The sequence below is a fragment of the Alnus glutinosa genome, chromosome 1 (assembly GCF_958979055.1).
Source record: "Alnus glutinosa chromosome 1, dhAlnGlut1.1, whole genome shotgun sequence".
Classification (NCBI taxonomy): Eukaryota; Viridiplantae; Streptophyta; class Magnoliopsida; order Fagales; family Betulaceae; genus Alnus; species Alnus glutinosa.
This window is the reverse complement of record NC_084886.1, coordinates 40,955,535-40,975,876: the sequence shown is the minus strand read 5'-3', so window position 1 is coordinate 40,975,876 and position 20,342 is coordinate 40,955,535. Positions and strand designations below refer to the sequence as shown.

Genomic DNA, 20,342 nt, shown 5'->3' with positions numbered 1-20,342 from the left:
ATCCTTAGATTAGGATTAGATTATATTTGAGTAAATTCAAATTATTTGTAAGCTCCATAAATAGAGCCTTATACAAAATCATATTAAGTAAAGTCAGAGCAAGATGTATCCATTTTGGGCTCTTTCCTAGTAGTGGACGTAAGTGTCTAATATCGAACCACCTATAAATCGTTGCCTACTCTCTCTCTCTCTTCTATCTAATTTTCATTTCATTATAAATTTATTGAATTATATGGATGAATCAACAAATTAAAGTGGGTACGTGTTGATGCTCCTGATTTATTTAGGAAATTAGATCCCCATGCATTTTAAGATTGGATTATGTCTCTTAAAGATTATTTTGATTGGTTTGGTATGACAAACGGTCGAAAAGTGTGGTTTTGTAAGAATGAACAAATTTAAATGGATAAGCCCGAGTTTGGTGTCATAGCGTGGAAGAACAACTACATCGGCTTCGATTACCTCATGTAATTTTTTGGGAGGAAATGAAGCCTAAACTCAAAGGACACTATATCTACCAGTAGATTATGAATAAATTGTTTTGAAGAATTGTTGGCACACACATAACAAAGAAACTCCTTTGTGGATGACTACACTAACAAGTTTCATGAATTGAGAATCCAAACTCAAGTCACTGAAATAGAAAGGCAATTCATTGCCCGTTACTAATAAGAATTACAATATGAAATAAAGAAGGATTTGTTGACCACTCACTTAGCAATCAGAGATTAAAATTGCATTAAAGATTAAAGCCAAATTACATGGCACATATGAAAACTCTTAGACTCCTAATATTATAAAGTTATCTAATCGTAATCCTATTAAATTATTGCTCAAATAAAAGAACTAGTTTCTTATTGTACTCCTACTTCGATGGAAAATGGAGTTATAATTGAATAAGGAAACCAGTCCTCTCCCTTTGGAAATTTACACTATCCTTCAGTTTGGTGTAATGTAAAAGGTTACACTTTCAGATAGAGATTTAAAGGAGATTTTGTTGCTATAGATTCTAGTATATATGTTCCTTTAGTTGTAAAGTAATACTATATACTATACCCGCATCTCATTGAACTGTATGACAGTTCTCATCAACCCTTCTTAAAATAATTAAAAAAATAAAATAGAGAATTCAATAGCTGATGGGCACTGACACATCAGCCCAGTGAAATAAAGGTGGGATGGGGGTGTAGTATATATTATTACTTTTATTTGGTATTATTGTGAAAATTTTGATAGTTAATATATTGAATTTTAGTGAATATTATGTAAATTTGTTTTACATATGGTATCAAGGCTTGAGTTGTTGTAACACATCGACTTTATATAAGTCAATAAATGGAATATTCCAATAATTCATGTGGCACTACTACTTTCTTTTATACTTGCAGCAAAAGATTTCATGCATTCTTCTCTTTTCTTTTCTTTTTTTCTTTCCACCAATGACATAATATATCAAAGCTTCTAACTGAAAATAACATTATATATATATATATATATATATATATATATATATATATATATATATGAAACTTAATGTCATTACATAACCTTATGCTACAATTGTCTTTGTAAAATATAAAAAGTGCCACATAAGGCATTTATACTAAGGCTGCATGGACAACAACCAGCCCAACAAAAAATAAGGCCACCTGCTAACCTCATGAGTAATAGTCCAATCTACAACTCAACAAGCATAAACAGATTGACAATTTTGTGTTTGATGTGAGCCTCATTTTTAAAAAACAAATCTATTTCTTTTGTAAAGTGGCTATCAAGATCACAATGTTTCTAAAAGAAGATGCATAGTTTTCCATAAAAAATTGTTTATCAAGTGTTGGAACTGTTTTGTAAATCATACGCCTTAGAGAAAGATGTTTCATTATAGTAAAACAAAAACTTCTATTTTGCTTTGCATTTTCTTTTCTTAGTGTTTTATAGCCTCATACTCATAATATAATGCGAATAAAGGCAGTTGATAACTTGTAGTAATGTAGAACAATAGTTAAATTACAATGAAAACGTGCTACATATTATAATTAACTCCCTAGGCATGCATATGGAAAATAACCATTTAATAATCTCTTTCTTTGTTTTGTTAAGTTACCACTGCCTCTTAATCATTGGGGTTTTTAATCATTTTCTCATCTTTCTAGCATCAGGGTGCTAAGTGTATCAACCTCACTTAACTGTTGGATCTTGTTAAGTGTTTCACCACACTTAATTGTTGGGTTGCTAGTTTTTTCTCTCCATTCCTAACATAGGGGTGTTGAGTGTATAAACCCCACAGAAACCACTAGGTTGTTAGTCTTTTTTTCCTCCTTTCTAGCATCGAGGTGTTAAGTGTATCACCCCTACTTAACCGCCAAATTTGTTAACTCTCATTTTCACAACCTATTTTGTAAAATCCCACTTTTCTTTCCAAACCTCTTTCATTTGAAAACCTTTTCTTTCAAAATTATTTTTCATTCAAAATATGTAAATCACATGGTAACTTAACTTCATATTCATGAACATATTTAAACCTGAAGGGCTTAATATCACAAATAAACATGCTCATATCTATACATAATATCATGCAATATATAAAACATTTTAAGTGTTTGGTCAGTAAGTTTGTACTTACAACTTTTACTTATCTCCAAGATTATATCCTCCTTGGTCCGAGACCATTTATCCTTTGCATTCACATCGCATCTAACGGTTAGGATCTAACCCTTCTTTAAACCCTAAGACCGTTAATGAATCCTATGATCCTTCAAAAAATAAAAAAAGCTCCTTGTAAAAATCATATTTTCACAATATTAACTGGACTCGGTCGATCGAGCATCAACCGTGTCCTTACTGGAACATTTTGTCTCAATCTCACTTGATCGAGCTTTGACCAAGGTTCTCTGGAACTTTCTGTCTCAAGCTCAGTCGATCATGCACATCACTTGGTCAACCAAAGGGGTTCTTGCTGCACTTCTATTTTTTGAAAATGCCCCAAACTCCACATTTTATTTGTGAAAAATTGTACCATTAGTCTCTATGATTGGCATAAATTACAAATCGTTCCATGTGGTATCAAAATTAATTCATAGATCCATATGGTTGGCCTAATTTACAAATCGCTCTCTCGAATCAAATTCCGTTAAAAATGTTGACACATTCCATTAGGTGTCACGTCAGTGCTTATAAGATAGCGACACGTGTTGATGTTAATAAAAAATAAAAAATTATTAAATATATAAAACTTGAAAAAAAAAATTGAAAAGAGAAAAAGGGCCACCCCCGGGAGCCAGCGGGCCAGCCCCAGGGGCCGGGGCGTGGCGCATGGCCACCCCTAGGGGCCGCGAGTTGCACGTTGCCACCCCCGGCCATTACAGGTGGCTGCGCGGCTACCCCCAGCCCCTGAGGTGGCCACACGCCACCCCTAGATTCCTTTGAGGGTAGCTGTCGATTCGTTTTATTTTTTATTTTTATTTTTAAAAGATTAAGTTCATAATTTTATATATTTAATGTTTTTTTATTAAGATCAACACGTGTCGCCATCTTATTGACTTTGACCTATGGCTTAACAGAATCTGTCGAAAAATTTAACAGAATTTGACTCGAGGGAGCGATTTGTAAATTAGGCCAACTATAGGGATCTCTAAATTAATTTTGATACCATAGGGAGCGATTTGTAATTTAGGTCAACTGTAGAGACTAATGGTACAATATTTCATTCTTTTTTTTTTTTACCACTTTTCACTCCTACTAGTCCTTACACAAACTTTACAGGGTTAAATAAGTCTAACCCCCTTCGTGGTTTAGCGCCTTTATTTTTTTTCCCCTATGATTCATTGTGTATCGTAAATGGTACATTTGTCCAATTTGCGTCAAAAAATTTACGAAAGTCCATGTCAGATGCCTTAAAAAATCGACACGTGTCCCTATGTACAATTAAAAATTAAAACACTAAAAAACTAAAAATAATAAAAACTTTTAAAAATAAAAAACTTTAAAAATTACAAAAAAAAAAGAACTATAAAAAAGAAAGAGGGGTCTCTGGAGCTATCCCCATGCCGGTTTGGGGGTGTCCGAACCACCTCTATGGCCTTTGGGGGTGGTTCGGCTACCCCCATAAGAAAAAAAACAAAAAACAAAAAAACAAAAACAAAATAACTTGAGTTAGGATTTGGCATTTGGAGATGGTTGAACTAGCCCCATAAGCCACCCCCCCCCCCCCCCCCCCACCCCCCCCAAAAAAAAAAAAAAATAGACTAGTCTGAGGTGGATGAACCCACCCCAGGCCAAACAGGGTTTCGGCCACCCCCATTTTACTCTTTGGGGGTGGCCGAACCACCCCCAAAGGCCATGAGGTACCACCCCTCTTTCTTCTTCTTCCTCTTCTTCTCTTTTTTTTTTTTTTTTTTTTTTTTTTTTTTTGTAGTTGTGTTTTTTTTAAAAAAATAAAAAAATTATGCATATAAATATGTGTCGGTTTTTTAAGGCATGTGACGTGAACTTTTGTCAATTTTTTGACGGAAGCTATACGGAGGTATCATTTCCGTTTCTAGTCATAATCGAGGCACCATCTATGTTATGAAATGAACCATAAAAGGTAAAAAATAAAGTCGTTAAACCACGTGGGGCAAAAAGTCCCAACTTTATATTAGACTTGAACAGCAATGACAACAAATCCTCTTCATAGACTCGTTTAAAGTAGTAATCCCCGTTTTGTTTTAGACAAGCATACATGTGTACTTCTCACAATTCACAATGACAGGCTCTGCTGTCTTTTCTCCAACCCAAAAATAATTTGTCTCATGTCAACTCTCATCTAATAATCCTTCTTTTGGCCATACATTTCATCCATTTGGTGGCCAAAGAATTTGGTACACAATACTTGCCCCACAAAAAACGAAAAAGAATTTGGTACACAATAAAATAGATAGTTTATTATCCTTCTTGCCGTGGTCAGACTTGAAATTTTCAGCCCCAAACATTGATGATACTTGAGCAAAAATCACATTAAACTGTCTAAGATCTTCTCCAGCTATTGTCCATTCAAATATTTTGTAGCCTCCTCCCTCTCTATGAGTTGATGCATGCCTGAATTTCTTCGAGTGTTTTTCCTTTGGTTTCTGGGACTAACTTCGCCACAAATAGAACAGTCATCACAGAGAATGCAGAGTAGATGAAAAAAGTTCCTGGAAAAGAACAGAAAAAGAAAATCAAACAAGCAACTGAGCAAGTGATAGAGTCAGTTGTAGAACAATGCAAACAATGCACTTGCTTTGTGCTCAGTTGGGAAGTTTTCTTTACCTGAAGCACTCCAGCTCATGAGAAAGTTGAAGGTATAGGAAACTGCCCAAGCACCCAACCAATTCACCAGCACCACCAAACTCCCAGCAGCCCCCTTCACATTTATTGGGAAAATCTGGCAGAGAACAAGTTCCAGATAAACTCAATAATTAATCTGCTCTCTTTTTGGTATCCAAGAGAATAAAGTACAAGAAATGGGGACACTATAGAGTCCTAAGCTGTCCAACAAATGCACAAATTCACTTTGAAATGCTGAAAGTTACCTCAGACATGATCACCCAAGGGACTGCTCCCATTCCAATAGAGAAAGATGCTATGTAAATCTAATTTCAATAGAACAAAAGAAGAAGAAAAAAATCAATAAAATAAAAATCCATTTTGAATTTGGGGTAGTCTGAAAGGTTGTTATTTTCACTACAAAACTTTGCAGTAATAATAGTTCATTTACCAGCACTCCAGCAACAGCAAATATTGGTACCCACTCCAGCAACAAGCTGTGGCTCTGATTCATAAAGACCACAAAATCAGGTTTTCCAGACCATAATGTGACAGAAACAATCAGATAAAATAGTATTTCCAAACACAAGGATAATTTTGATGACTTACCTTAAGAATGAATGAAGTTCCTGCTAGAAAGCAGCCTAGAAATGTCCCGGTTGCAGAAATCTACATATTCAAAACCATTTTGCATTACTCATAAGGCATCAAAATAGTGAAAATACTACTCTGCATCCAATATAACTTTCACAAGTTCTAGAAATAAATGCTATAACATTATCTACCATTATAAGTGGCCTTCTTCCAGATTTGTCCATTAATATTGCTCCCAGTAAAGTTATTGGAACCTGTGAATCAATTTTAGATAATATGAGTTTGATTTTAAAATCTGATGATATGAATTTGAGGGCTGTGGTAGAAATTGAATACCTGAACACAAGCATAAGCTATGGTTCCAATTTTTCCTGAAGAAAGTCCTAAAAAATAAAAGGATATCAAAGAGAAGTTTCAAGAAAAAGACTAGTGACAAAAAACATAAGGAATGAAGTATTTAGAAACCCTGAATTACCAGCTGATTCAAAGGTTTCACTTGCATAGAAACCTATTCCGTTTATTCCTCCAAATTGTTGAAATATCATCAATCCAATTCCAATCTAAAAATGGTCACCAAAAAGCAATGTAAAAGTACTACACAACAGGAAAGGCTTTTTGGATGGCCACCCTAAACATAGAGACTGAATTTCTGCAAACATGAGAAAGTTGCTTACAATCACAGGGCGAATATGTTTGCTCTGGAACAGATCAATCAGTTTAGCTTTTGGAAGAGTCTGAAGAGTTTTATTGTAATCCTGCCAAGAAATAGACTGGGGCAATTCCTCAGGCATTCCAAATTTATATTAGGAAGCTTCAAATGGGCGTTCAGCTGAAGGGAAGTACCCGAATTTCAGCAGCTTCACAAGTAATATCAGCATATTTGCCACGAAGTCTTTTTAATGCAACTTGAAATTCTTTCTCATGGCCAACCTTTGCCTACAAAGTATGACTTAAAGTCAAATTTCTCCCTCAATCTCATATCTTATTTGAAAACAAAATATGTGAGTGCTTAGATTTTATTTAAATGCTTACCAGCCATCTGGGAGACTCCGGGATAAAGCATAGACCCACAAGCAGGAAAATGCATGGCACAAGTCCTTCAAATCAAAACCCAACACTCACTCCTTGAGTGAAGTTTTATATATGCTTTTTCTTTCTTTCTTTTTTATATAAATTTTTTTTCATTCTTTTGTAATCGAGTTCAACTATATAATAAAACACTTAAAATTTAGAACTTACCAGTCAGAGCAAGTGTCCTCCATGTTATGACTGTTCCTATTAAGAATGCTACTGATGATCCAATGACAATCATGAGCTGCAGAACAAGCACGTACAAGAAGGGGGAGAGAATTAAGATATTAACCAATCAATCTTCAACCAGTGAGCAAGATTCATATATGCAGAAAATGATCTTCATATTCTCAACCTGATTCAATGTTGTGAGCCCTCCACGGAGATTCTTTGGAGATATTTCAGCAATAAAAATTGGCACCTGTTTATCCACTTTGCTAATTATTGTTTAAATTTTGAAATATGATCATTTGGTGCCAAAAAAAAATAAAATCATTTGATTAAACAGCCTTGCTCAGATGTACCAAAATACAAAAGATATAGCCATATAGGTGTCAAATAACTACCACATAAGAGAAAACTCCAATTCCGTATCCTGTGAATAGCCTTCCCATGTCAAGTGGAAAAGCTCCCTATATTAAAGCCATAGCAAAAAACCATAAGAGCAAGCAATCTCAGCAAGATGAAAACGTTTAGTTTCTTACAATAAGAGCCAAAATGTGCAAATAACACATACCTTGGAGAAATATATAGCAAGCCATCCAATAATGCAAAAACCAGCTGAAATCTTCATTGCCTGTGTTAGAATATAAATTAAATCATTAAATTTATCCATTTATATTAGATAAGTGGTAATTTAATATAGCATCAGAGAAAATGTCATGATTTCGAATCTTTTCTTCGTCATTTACCTCCCATTTCAATTAAGAATTTTATATATTGAGCATTACTTATAAAAAAAAGAGTGTTGAGCCTTGTCTCTGTTATTTACCTTCCATTTCAATTAAATATTTTATATACTGTGTCTCATTTATTAAGGAGGAGTTTGAGACTATATATAAAGAGAATGTTATATTATAAATTAAATAATCAAATTCATTCATTTTTACTGATTTAAGCTTTTAAAATAAATAGTGATTTAATTTCGTACTTCAATCAAATTTTCAAAAAGTTCAGTACATGAGACCCACAGTTTCAAAGCTAACATACCCCTTTTCGACCAATGAAGTCTGCAATTCGACCACTTGTGATGGCACCAAGCATTGCACCGATCGTTAATATGGAGCCAAACATGGAGTACTGTCATATGATCACCGCACAGAATTGGTAGCAATTCATATAAATTCATACTGTAATTCCTTAAAGAAGAAGGAAGTCCAACCTCGGCTAGAGAGAGTTTAAGATCTTCCCTGATAGCAGACTGAGTGGGTGCTGAATAGCCCACCTGCCAAAATAGTAACTTAATTAAGCTAAACAAAACAATATATTTAGTAAACGCAGATCAACCTTTGTGAAACAATGTATTTGCTAAGCTGCCCGTTTTACAGACAAGGAAGATGGATCATAATTAAGCTAAATAATACACTTACACATGATCCAAACTCGAAAGAGCCACAAACAGCAACAAACGTGCTAAGCAAAACGATCCCAATGGATCCGCTTGGAACACTCTTATGATCTTTGGATTCATCATATTCATAGGAAACTATGTTTTCTGGGCGGATGAACGGCTCTTCCAAATCCTCAAGGCCATTAACTTCACCATTTTCAACATCCTTAACTTCCCCAATTGTCATCTCTCACTGACTCTGATCTCCAACAGTTCAACAGCCCTAGAGGAGTGGAAGAAAGAAGACCTAGGAGTACTATGCGTGTGAGAAAAGATATGGGTTGTGCCAAGGTATTTATACATGCAAGAGTGCTGCAACATGCAACTAGCTAGATATTTATAGACAATTAATGATTTTGTCTGATTGCATTGATTGAGAAATAGGATATATTTTTTTTAAAAAACAAATATATATATAGAAAGTTGCATTGGACTGCACTTTGCCTAGCTGTCTCTGACGTGGCCAATTCAGAATTTTGGAAGTGACTATAATTAAGGAATCTAGTTGGAACTGTATCAATCAATGAGCATGTGAATTTTCTGGATGGAATATATTATTGATCTTTTTTAATTAATTTAATAACCTGTACATACGTGGCCCTTACTTGGACCGTCGGGTACGTAATAAAAGAACTAAAAAAGGGCGGCAAACGTGTACGACTTTTTCACTTAATGAAAATGACAGCAGATTGTAACGCCAGATAATTTTCGATACCATCGGCAATCTGAATTTAAAACAAAATTAGTAAATTACAGTTAAATATTTCGATTCCTTCTACAGCTTGGCACGCATTAGTACCTTGACCAACCCAAAGTTCAATAAAGGCAAAACCGATGGCTAACGGGGCAGCAATAATGAAAGTGGCAGAAATCAATGGAGTCAGGATAAGTTCTTCACACCAAAATAAATAAATAGTCATTTTTAAGGGATAGCTCAATCAGCTGATGATCATACATCATCAAGCGAAATTAACTAGTTTAAATTCTCACTTCTTCTTCTTGTATGAATATGTCAAAAAAATAAATAAACAAATAGTCAATAATATAATAAACCAAGAAAATTTGAAGAATTTAGCGGTACACTCAAAAAATAATCCCAAAAGTCGAAGGAATGCTTGGATAATTGGTTTATATAGATCTTTTTTGGGTGAGCCATACATAAAAATGACATTGCCATAAACTGACAAGGTAATATATATTCCCATTTATTCATCAGAAGAGGCGTATCTTTTGGAGCTAGAATTGATTTTCCTTCGTATCTAACATGACGAATGAAAGGATCCTTGAGGAAGCATAAGATGCCCGAAAAATCATTAACAAAGACTTCGACAAAATCTTTCAGGAAATTTCCAAATGAACAATTTCAATGAAATCTTTCAATTTCTTATTTTACTATGTTCAACATTATGTATTCTTCTATCCATAGAGTATATTGAATGTATAAAAATGTTTATAACAGAGTTTCTGTTATTCGTATTAACATCTACTCTAGGATGAATGGCTTTATGCGGTATGGTGCTAACGATTTAATAACTATCTTTGTAGCTCCAAAATGTTTCATTTTATACTCCTACCTATTATCTGGATATACGCAAGAAATATGTACGGTCTAATGAGGCTATTATGACATATTTACTCATGAGCGCGAGCGGGGCAAGATCTTCTATTCTGGTTCATGGTTTCTTTTGGCTATATGGTTCAACCGGAGAGAGATCAAGATTTGATAAGTAACTGTCAACAAATTAGAATTCATTTATCAACAAAGTTTTTTCTTTCATTTGAACTTATTTCGATAACTTTTAGCTACTTTGATAGGTGCAATTGTCGTGGCTAGCCAGTAATAAATCTTTCGGATTAATAACCCAAAGACAAATTAAACTTTGTTATGTGTTCTCACATCCATTTCCCCCCACTTCAATTTTGTTTGAAGATTGGTTATATTTAAAATAGAAATAGAAATTCTTTGATTCACTTTATTCCTAATGAATGATGATTCGGATGCTTTCAATTGGCAGAAATGGGATCCCATGAAACCCAGCAAGCAATAGACCTCTAATCAGTAATCATCTTCCGGCCCCTACTCTCGAAGACCCATGTCACTCAGCAAGTTGACTATTTTTGTAGCTATTTATATCTACTTTCTTTCTTTCTTTTTTCTTCTTTTTTTAAAGATAAAGGAATATTATTATCTTTGGAAGCCTCTTTATAAACAAAGGACAAAATTTTGCTTTTGTATTTGGCTGATCCATACCACAGTAATGGCTATTCTTGATTTTCTAAGAAAAAAAAGAAAAAATTATCATAAAGTTCCTTTGTTTATCATTTTTCATGAATCCCCCCTTTATCATGTCTATTCTGTAACCAATAAAAAATTAAAGAATTAAAAGTTAGATTTAAAAATCTAAAAAAAAATATAAATTGAAAATCTGACCCCAACCCGAATATATATACTAAAAAATTAAAATATCCTTTGTTAGTTTAAATTCTATGAAAAATGTTTAGGTTTTCAATGACTGTTTATCTACCATTTCTCTCTCTTTCTTTCTTTCTCATCTTACCCTCTAAATATTACAAAAATAATTGATGCGGTATAAAATAATATTTATGTGTTATTATTCATCAAAAAAAAAAGAAAAAAAAATATGCGTTATGTTGTGTTTTGGCTATTTGCATATGCTGCTATTTCGACCATTCCCAAAACTGGCTTTCTATGTTATTGTTAAGCTACTGTTTTCATGATTTTGCATGCATGTTGTGGATTTAAAACATCTAGATTTACTATATTAGGATTTATGTTGAATTGTGCATGGGTTAGGAATATTTTTGAAAAGGATTAAGCTTGTTTGTATTTTGCACATTATACTATGTTTATAATGTTTGTTAGACCTTCTAGGATCATTAGGAGTTGTGATTAAGTTGGGTAATAGATTTGGATAGGATTTTTAGGTTATTTATGTATTTTGGTCTAGTCGAACGATCGACGAAAGATATAGAATGTAGATTAGGGCATTAATGCATGGATTAAGGTTTATGTCGCATGATTAGGATACCATGAGTAAGTTTAAGGATGTCAAAATGGGATATGTATAATACTACCATATGACTTATAGTGTTGTGGGGTTAGAAATATTTTTGAAAATGATTAAGCTTATTTGTGTTTTACACATTATACTATGTTTATAATGTTTGTTAGACCTTCTAGGATTATTAGGAGTTGTGATTAAGTTGGGTAATAGATTTGGATAGGATTTTTAGGTTATTTATGTATTTTGGTCTAGTCGAACGATCGACGAAAGATATAGAATGTAAATTAGGGCATTAATGCATGGATTAAGGTTTATGTTGCATGATTAGGGTACCATGAGTAAGTTTAAGGATGTCAAAATGGGATATGTATAATACTACCATATGACTTATAGTGTCATGGGGTTAGAAATATTTTTGAAAATGATTAAGCTTATTTGTGTTTTGCACATTATACTATGTTTATAATGTTTGTTAGACCTTCTAGGATTATTAGGAGTTGTGATTAAGTTGGGTAATAGATTTGGATAGGATTTTTAGGTTATTTATGTATTTTGGTCTAGTCGAACGATCGACGAAAGATATAGAATGTAAATTAGGGCATTAATGCATGGATTAAGGTTTACGTTGCATGATTAGGGTACCATGAGTAAGTTTAAGGATGTCAGAATAGGATATGTATAATACTACTACATGACTTATAGTGTCGTGGAGTTAAGATGTCCGAGAATGTGGATGATCGATCAAGGTTATTAAATGCTTACGAAATGGATAAATTCTTAAATTATGCAAATGCGATGTTTTCCAATAAAATGTGATGATGACTTGAACGATTGATGTTATGAGTCTTACCTTTTTTGTTAAGACAATTATAATTGCTTATGACAACTGTATTTTGGATAATTGTACAATATACGATGGATCTTCATATATGGATGACGAGCATCGGTACGGTATATGCACTTTATTCTATGGTCAAGTACAATTCAAAGTTGCTTTAGTACAAATGGTTTATAGTGTGACAAACACATCCATGTTTGATTAATGTTTGTCATTATGGACAAACACCATTAGTGGTGTGAATTACTTGTGGTCAGACTCGGTCGGGCCACTTTTGATGGATGGTATGTAGCAATATCTGGGGCACCGATGTTGTACTACATGTCCTATGAAACAGTGCCAACTCTTTTGACAAGGGGTTAAAATCTCAAGTAAACCATATGAAAAAATTTATGATTAATATATATATATATACACACGCTAATAAATTCATATTTACATGTTTCAAGTAATTAATGCTCATTGCATATATAGCATGTAATGCCTCGCCTTTTACAAAAAATGCATAAGTAAAAATTTTGATTTTTATGTGACATTACAACATTATCAAAGTTAAATATTAGCAGCAGAATATATATTTTTTTCTTAACAATTAGGGAACATAACAAAACAAAGCTGGCCGAATTAACCCATTGTATTAAAATACGAATCATATGTTATAATATAATAAATACACTCAAAACAATAACATATGTGCAACATGCGGCACTAATAACAAAATCATTTGTTTTAAACCAATACGTATAAAATCATTACATATCAAATGGTTTTATCCTTAATCATAAATACTAGCATAATAATCCTAGTAACTCCGTTCTTCCTTTCTTCCTGCAAAAACTCGCATGTGATTGTGGTCGTACTGTAAAAACAGTGAGTCAACTGCATCCCACAATATAATGATATAATGATTCATCTAACAATACACAATACTATAACATGCTGTATGATGAATTCATATGCATAGTCTTATTAACACTTTTTTTATACAGTTTCATTAATTAGTGTAGATAGATAGATAAATGTCGTAAGACTCTAACTCATGATACGGTCTTATCATTGCTGTGAGTCTTTTATCATCTCCGGTCTTACCATAGATAGTTGCTTGGGGACTTTAACAACAGATTTTACAAGCCCATACACATATATAATTGTGTGTGTGTGTGTAAGCCTCCTAGGAGAGGGAGTAGCAATGTGTGATAATGATATATGCCTCAATTACATGTTTTTGGTTTTGTTGTATGTATTGTTATTATAACCATTCTTATTTGTCATCGTTGTTTCTTCATTATTATTTTTAAAATAATATACAATGAGCGAGATTTATTAATTCCTCTCAAAACTCAATATTGAAAGGTAACTTTTGGATTGAATGTTAATTCTAGATATTATGTTGCAAAACTCGGCTCGTTCCATAAATCTAGAGGAAATTATCTTAAAAGTACATGAGTTTTAATTGTAAGACAAATAGGGCCTATGTTCTTAGTTTTGAAAGGATAAAAAATTTAGTAACAAATAAGTCATTTTGTTATGTTTTTTGTCCAAATTTTAATTAAGGCCTCGTTTGGTTTGCGGAATGTCTATTCCATTAGGAAAAGGAATAACTATTCCTGGGAATAGATGAAGGTGGAATGGAATAACTATTCCTATTCTTTTGTTTGGTTGTAACGGTGGAATAGAACATTGCATATGTATTTTTTTGTTTGGTACAGTGCAATACATTGGTGAATGGAATCATATTATAATCAAATTTCCTAAAACACCCTTATAATAAAAATATAATTTATATTCTTAAGGACATTTTTTCTTTATTTTAGAAACATAAACAATCATACTATGACCTTTTTTTTTTTTGTTTTGTTTTTTTTTTTTTTTTTTAATTTCATAGAGTTCATGGCTTTTTTTTTTTTTTTTTTCATATACAATTACGCTACAAAATGATTTGTAAGGAAAAAAAAAAAAAACACACACACACACACATAATCATCATATCACCATCATAAAAAAATAAAAAGAAAAAAAAATAGATCATCTGCAAAGCCCTTTTTATTTTATTCTTTTTTATTTGTTTTCCAGCAACAAACATTCATTCTTTGCTTACAAAGTAAAATGATTTATATGAAAAAAAAAAAAAAAAAAAAAAAAAATTCATCTGCAATGCCCTTTTTATTTTATTATTTTTTATTTGTTTTTCAGCAACAAACATTCGATATTAAGAGGTACTCGTTTTGCTACGTTTAAGTGCATTCTGTAGGCTAAATCATAGGAGGAAAAAAAAAAAAAAAAGACTAACCCACAACAAATTAAGTTGGATTGAGAAACAGAGAGAGGGGGATGAGAATATAATTGCAGAGATGGAGAGAGATATTGATGGTGCATTTGAGTAATGAATTTTTGAAATCAGAATTAAATTCTTATTCTGTTTGCGAATTTTGAGATTTGACTTTTTAGAAAAATAAAAAATAAAAAAAATTGAATAAAATATGATTTGTTTATAAAAAGTTGAATAAAATATGATTTGTTTTTGAAAAAATTGAATAAAATATGATTTATTTTTGAAAAAAGTAGAATTAGAATTATATTTTATTTTCAAAATTTCGTATCGAAATACACCCTGAGTTGAGAAACAGAGAGAGAGAGGGATAAGAGACTTGGATGTTGAGAGAGTTGGAGTTTTTGGGCAAAAGACGAATTTTATTTATTCCCACAGGAAAGGAATAGGTATTCCACTCCTTTTTGAGTGGAATACCTATTCCTCTTCGTAAGGGAATAGCTATTCCGTGGGAATAACTATTCCCTTAAATAATATACAACCAAACAAAGGAATAGCTATTCAGTAGGAATAGTTATTCCTTTCCATGGGTCTAATCCGCAAACCAAACGAGGCCTTAACGGTAGAAATGCCAATTGACATTTCTTCATGTAAGTCCAGTATGAATTTGCCAGGTGTATCATCATGCCACATATGCAAAGTTATGGTTAAAAGATTCGGAGAAAAAAAATTAAATTAAATGAAAGAAAACTAAACAAACTTTCACTGGCCTGTTATTCCCCTAAAATGACTCTTTACATATATTTAATTCCAATCTTTTTGTCCAAGTGAAAAAAGGAGGATTTCCAAAGTGGGGTAGCGAATAAATTTTCGAAACAAAAAAAAAAGAGGATAGCGAAAAAGGTTAAGCCAATGATACAATTGGCAATGGCAAGACCCAAGGAAGGCACTAACACAACATATGTGCCCGTCACAAATGCCAGCACCATTGCTATCATGGCCCTCAAAATGAACCTGAAGGCCATATAGAGAAGACTATCACGACGCTCTTCATTGAAATATGTTTGGAATTCTTCATCGTAATTCTTGTTGAAAAGAAATGGCATCAATAGGTGGATAAAGAAAGCAGAATTTGACAACACCATGGATATGGTATCTGTAATAATGAATGCTATGAAAGCAGCATTTTTTCTAAGAAGTGCAGAGCCTGGGTGTGATGAACCTTCTCCACTACCCACGAATCCCCTAGGCATCGTAATACATACAGCAAACGTCACGGTTGTAATGAGTGCACCTGCTACCAAATGAGCTTCGGATGCATTCTTCAATATTGATCTCCTCTCTTTGTCCCTCGTCTCCTTCTTCTTCCACTCCTCTAGTTTTGTGGTATCATCATCTTCGTAAGCTATTACTCGTTGAGGTCGTCGATACGAACATTTCTCCCAAATCTCTTCTTGCTGTGTAATATTTGTATCGGTATTATTAGGGATTTTAAGGAGAGAAAAAAAGTCCACATATGACGTACCCCCTTTAAACATTAATTACTATTCTATTGTCAATGTTCAATGTCCTCCCCCAAACTACAAAAAATTGAAAACATTACCCCAATGACAAAAGTAATCTTCATAAAAATTTTAAAAAATTTACATATATTTTTTTTTAAAAAAAAAAAAATTATGTCATTTCTATCTTTTTGCTAGCTTAATTTAGAGGAACAATATTGATATTTTTTTATAATTTGGATGGGACATTAACAATGTGACAATAGTTTGAAAGAGATATGTAGATTTTTCTTGAATTTTTTTATATAGCTTGTAAGAAAAAGAAATCGTATAATATTTTTTATTTCAGAAGGGAGTTAATATGGATTTTTTATTAGGTTGAATTTTCTAATGATGATTTACCATTGATTTTCATATGCCTCACGTTCAATTTTTTTTTTTATTTTTTTTTGTCAAAGTATGAATTTTGTTGCTGAATTATATGTGTCAGATTTTAATTTCTTTCTTATTTATCGTAATTTTGTTGCTGAATTGGAGTTTTAAAACGTTAATTGCTGATGTGGTATATATATATATATTCTTTTGTAATGTTCATGTAGTGAATGAGGCCATACCCTTACTGTTATTATAGAAAATGAGAATATGCAGAAACATGTTATTTAATACATATAAAAAAGTAATAAAAAAAGTAGAAACTATTATAGCCCCTAATTAACGTACATTGTCATTTGTTTTCATAGATTTTTATTTTCTAAGACCAACATGTAATTCGCATGCCATGTAAGAAATATATATATATATATATATATATATATTATAACCGTGATCAAATTAAATCACTCAAATTGCTTAAAGAGAAAGTTGGAATTTAAAACAAGAAAAAGAAAAAAAATATTTGCAGCCAGTGATAGAAAGAAAAAGAAGAAAATGAAACATATCTCATTTTTTATTGAAATAATTTTTTATATGAAAGTTTAAATATACAATGGCATTATTATTTAACCTTATAACCTTTACACTTTTACAGTTTTCATGCTGACTCTTGTGTCATTTTTGTGTCCATCTATGAATAATGTGGCATTATTTTTTTTATACAATGGCATAAATTTTTTTATCAAATGCAAAATAAAATTATGCGTTACCTTTTCTTTTGGGAATTTTCCAATATTAGCAAAAGCAATGTCCCATGCTGTGAGGTTTTTTTTGTTGAAAGCCATCTTGTCGACTCGAGCGTGACCAACGAAATTCTTTGCTGATCCCAAAGAATTGTAATAGTAATGAAAAGGTGTATCCCCATCGCCATCCTTCTCATTCAAAAGGTTGCCAAGACACGAATTTTCAATGATCCTCTCTAAAAGAACGGAGTTATTTCAATTCCTTTGAAAGCAAAATGGAGTAGATTCCAACTTCTGTTATCAACCAGTTCACAAAAATCTGGACACCTTGATACAATGCTCTTCACAACACCAAGCCAACCACATTGAGCTGCAATATGAAGAGCTGTCCTTCCCTTTGTGTCTTTCATGTATACTACGTCTATATCTTTATCCAACAACAAATCTATTACGTTATAATGATCAAAGTATGTAGCCAAGTGAAGCGGAGTCCAACCGTCATCGTCGGCTATTTTACTTATACCTTCAATTTTATCCAGAATTCTTGTGGTTATACCTAAAATAATTAAAATATGTTAAATGTAACAACACAATTAAGCAAGAGTACTTGTTAGAAGATTGAAAAGGCGTCCTACTTTATGATCATAATTGAATCTCAATCTAATTTATAATTTAGTTAGAAACTTATAAGAATTGAAGATTGTTAATTGTCATACCACCCATATCAAGCGTCCTTATTTTCATGAAATTATTATTCGTGGTCCACCACATAATTTTGTTTAAAAATTATAATAAACTTTAAAGAATTAAAGCTGCATTACTCGTTACTAAATTAATAAACCATTAAAATAAGTAGGTAGTACCTCCATGATTCCTTATTATGGCAGCATGCAAAGCCGTCCTACCAGGGGGGCCCCATGCATTGGTGATTTGTATTTGTCTAAAATTTCGATCACCACATCTTCAAATCCTCTCTCGGCAGTTATGTAAAGTGGAGTCCCACCAGCATCATTAGCAGAATATGAAAAATTTGGGTCTTTTTCAATCAACAATTTTACAACCTTAAGGTGATTATAACGTACAGCCTCGTGCAAAGCCGTGTCTTTTTCTTTGTTAGTCGTCCTGAGCATTTCCTTTACTGGTTCAATCTCACCTTCAAGGTCTTGATGGAGAGTTTGGGCACAATATTTGATTAGAACTTCCACTATGTCATCATGCCCGTACCTTGCCGCAATGTGCAATGGGGTTTCACCTTTGACATTGGCTTGTTGTAACAACGGCGAACACATTTCAAGAATTTCTTCCACAAAGTTGGTTGTTGATTCCGATCCTACATTGAGGGTTGTTGTTGATTCCGAACCTGCAATGGGAGTTGGTGATTTGGATCCAGAATTGAGGGATCTCATGTAAATATGGAGTAACAATGAGGGACACATTTTAAGAATTTCTTCCATAAAGTTGGTTGTTGATTCCGATCCTGCTATGAGGGTTGTTGATTTGAGGGATGTGATGTAAATATGGAGGACTGTATTTTTATTTGGGGTTAGTAGGAGGTCAAGAGACTGTTGATCAATGATATCTTTAAAGACCTTGATTTTGCCTTCTGCTGCAGCATTGTAGGAATCACAATCCATGCAAGTGCTTGTTTCTGTTTGCTCGCGATCGGGCTTATTAGCACTAACAAATACCTGAGATTCAGATGAACTGGAGGGATCCATCTTTTTACCGACTCCTATAAATATTTCTAAACACAATATGGTCCTTGGTTTAATAGTTTCTATGCCTCACCGTATACTCTTTGATCTGCACTTCAACAAAATATCATGAATTACACATTCATAAGGTCTAATGGAACTCAAAACAACAATTCAAGGAATTTTAAAATGGAAAAGTGCATGAAAATTAACATGTCATTTCCTTGTTGTAAAGGTAAATGGTCAAATTACCGATTATCACAAAAACTTAAGTTGATAAAAAAATAATCTATTTAATAATTTAATTAATATTTCAATACTCATCATCACATGTGAACTCAAACTCTCACTTTATTTAATTAATATGTGGGCTCAAACTCTGCATGAATAAGTGAAGCCAAATATGTAAAATATTTTAATTAAACTTAGAGGTGGGGTAACATAAACAAAGTTCAAACTTTGGACATTTTGCTCTAATAACATATTAAATCATACTAAATATCCTAAAAGGTTAAACAAATAAAAAAAATGATTGATTTAATTATTTAATTAATATTCTAAGATAGATATAGCATAATTGATCAGATGAAAACAAAATTTTTGTTGGCTGTCTATAGCTAGGAAACTATAAGTATTGTTCATATTACTTAATTACGTCGAATAATTTGCTCATCTAATTCCAAGCACATACTCCAAATAGTACCATTAGCTTACTCTCATGACAACTCGTGATGACCCAAAGTATGTATGTTAGGAGCCTTTGACATATTTTAATGAAAAAGAACATAATAATATAGAAAGCCTAACACCAGCACCAAAAGCTAAGGCAGCAGCCTATCCGAACTAGCATCAAACTCTCTGTATCAGGGCACCCAAAAATAACTCCTAAGAGCACTAGCAGCTTCTTTTAAATATTTCATCAATTTAAATAATTAAACTACTTTTTATTTCCCTATTTAAATGCAGTTCACAATAGCTTCTCTTATCATTTTCTTATACCAATTAAATATTATTGAATTAAATGTTAAGAAAAAAAAATTATTTAAATATTGTTTCAAATAAATGCTAGAGGAAAGATAAAGTTTTTTATATTAAAATAATGCCAAGGGAACTATTTTTGCTTCGATAGATGTAAAGTACAACTTTTGGTTCCCTTAGTATTTTCTTAGTTTAGAAAACAATAAAGGAATCTGATTCATGTGTATTTTTATTAATAATATTTAGGAAAGCTGCTGCTAGTGCTTTAAAACCTGCATCCTAAACCATTATGAATTTTTTACAGATAAACGCCAACAACAACATGAGATCGAGAAAAAGCTCAAACATCCTGAGTAAACG

General features: G+C 32.6%; 1 protein-coding gene and 1 pseudogene across 1 annotated transcript; both read right to left on the bottom strand.

Annotated features, from left to right (window-relative positions):
* Positions 1–4,680: 4,680 nt before the first annotated feature.
* LOC133881524 (sugar transporter ERD6-like 16) lies at positions 4,681–8,857 on the bottom strand. Its single transcript, XM_062320463.1, has 18 exons — positions 8,541–8,857; positions 8,333–8,395; positions 8,161–8,250; positions 7,688–7,747; positions 7,518–7,583; positions 7,307–7,372; positions 7,120–7,195; positions 6,913–6,977; positions 6,724–6,816; positions 6,555–6,635; positions 6,356–6,440; positions 6,217–6,263; positions 6,072–6,134; positions 5,896–5,955; positions 5,738–5,791; positions 5,553–5,612; positions 5,290–5,404; positions 4,681–5,174 (listed from the first exon to the last, which is right to left on the bottom strand). The coding sequence occupies exons 1-18, from the start codon at positions 8,745–8,747 to the stop codon at positions 5,059–5,061; spliced, it is 1,467 nt and encodes a 488-aa protein (XP_062176447.1). The 5' UTR covers positions 8,748–8,857; the 3' UTR covers positions 4,681–5,058.
* Positions 8,858–13,226: 4,369 nt separating this feature from the next.
* LOC133860157 (ankyrin repeat-containing protein At5g02620-like) lies at positions 13,227–18,944 on the bottom strand (annotated as a pseudogene).
* Between the last annotated feature and the right edge of the window lie 1,398 nt (positions 18,945–20,342).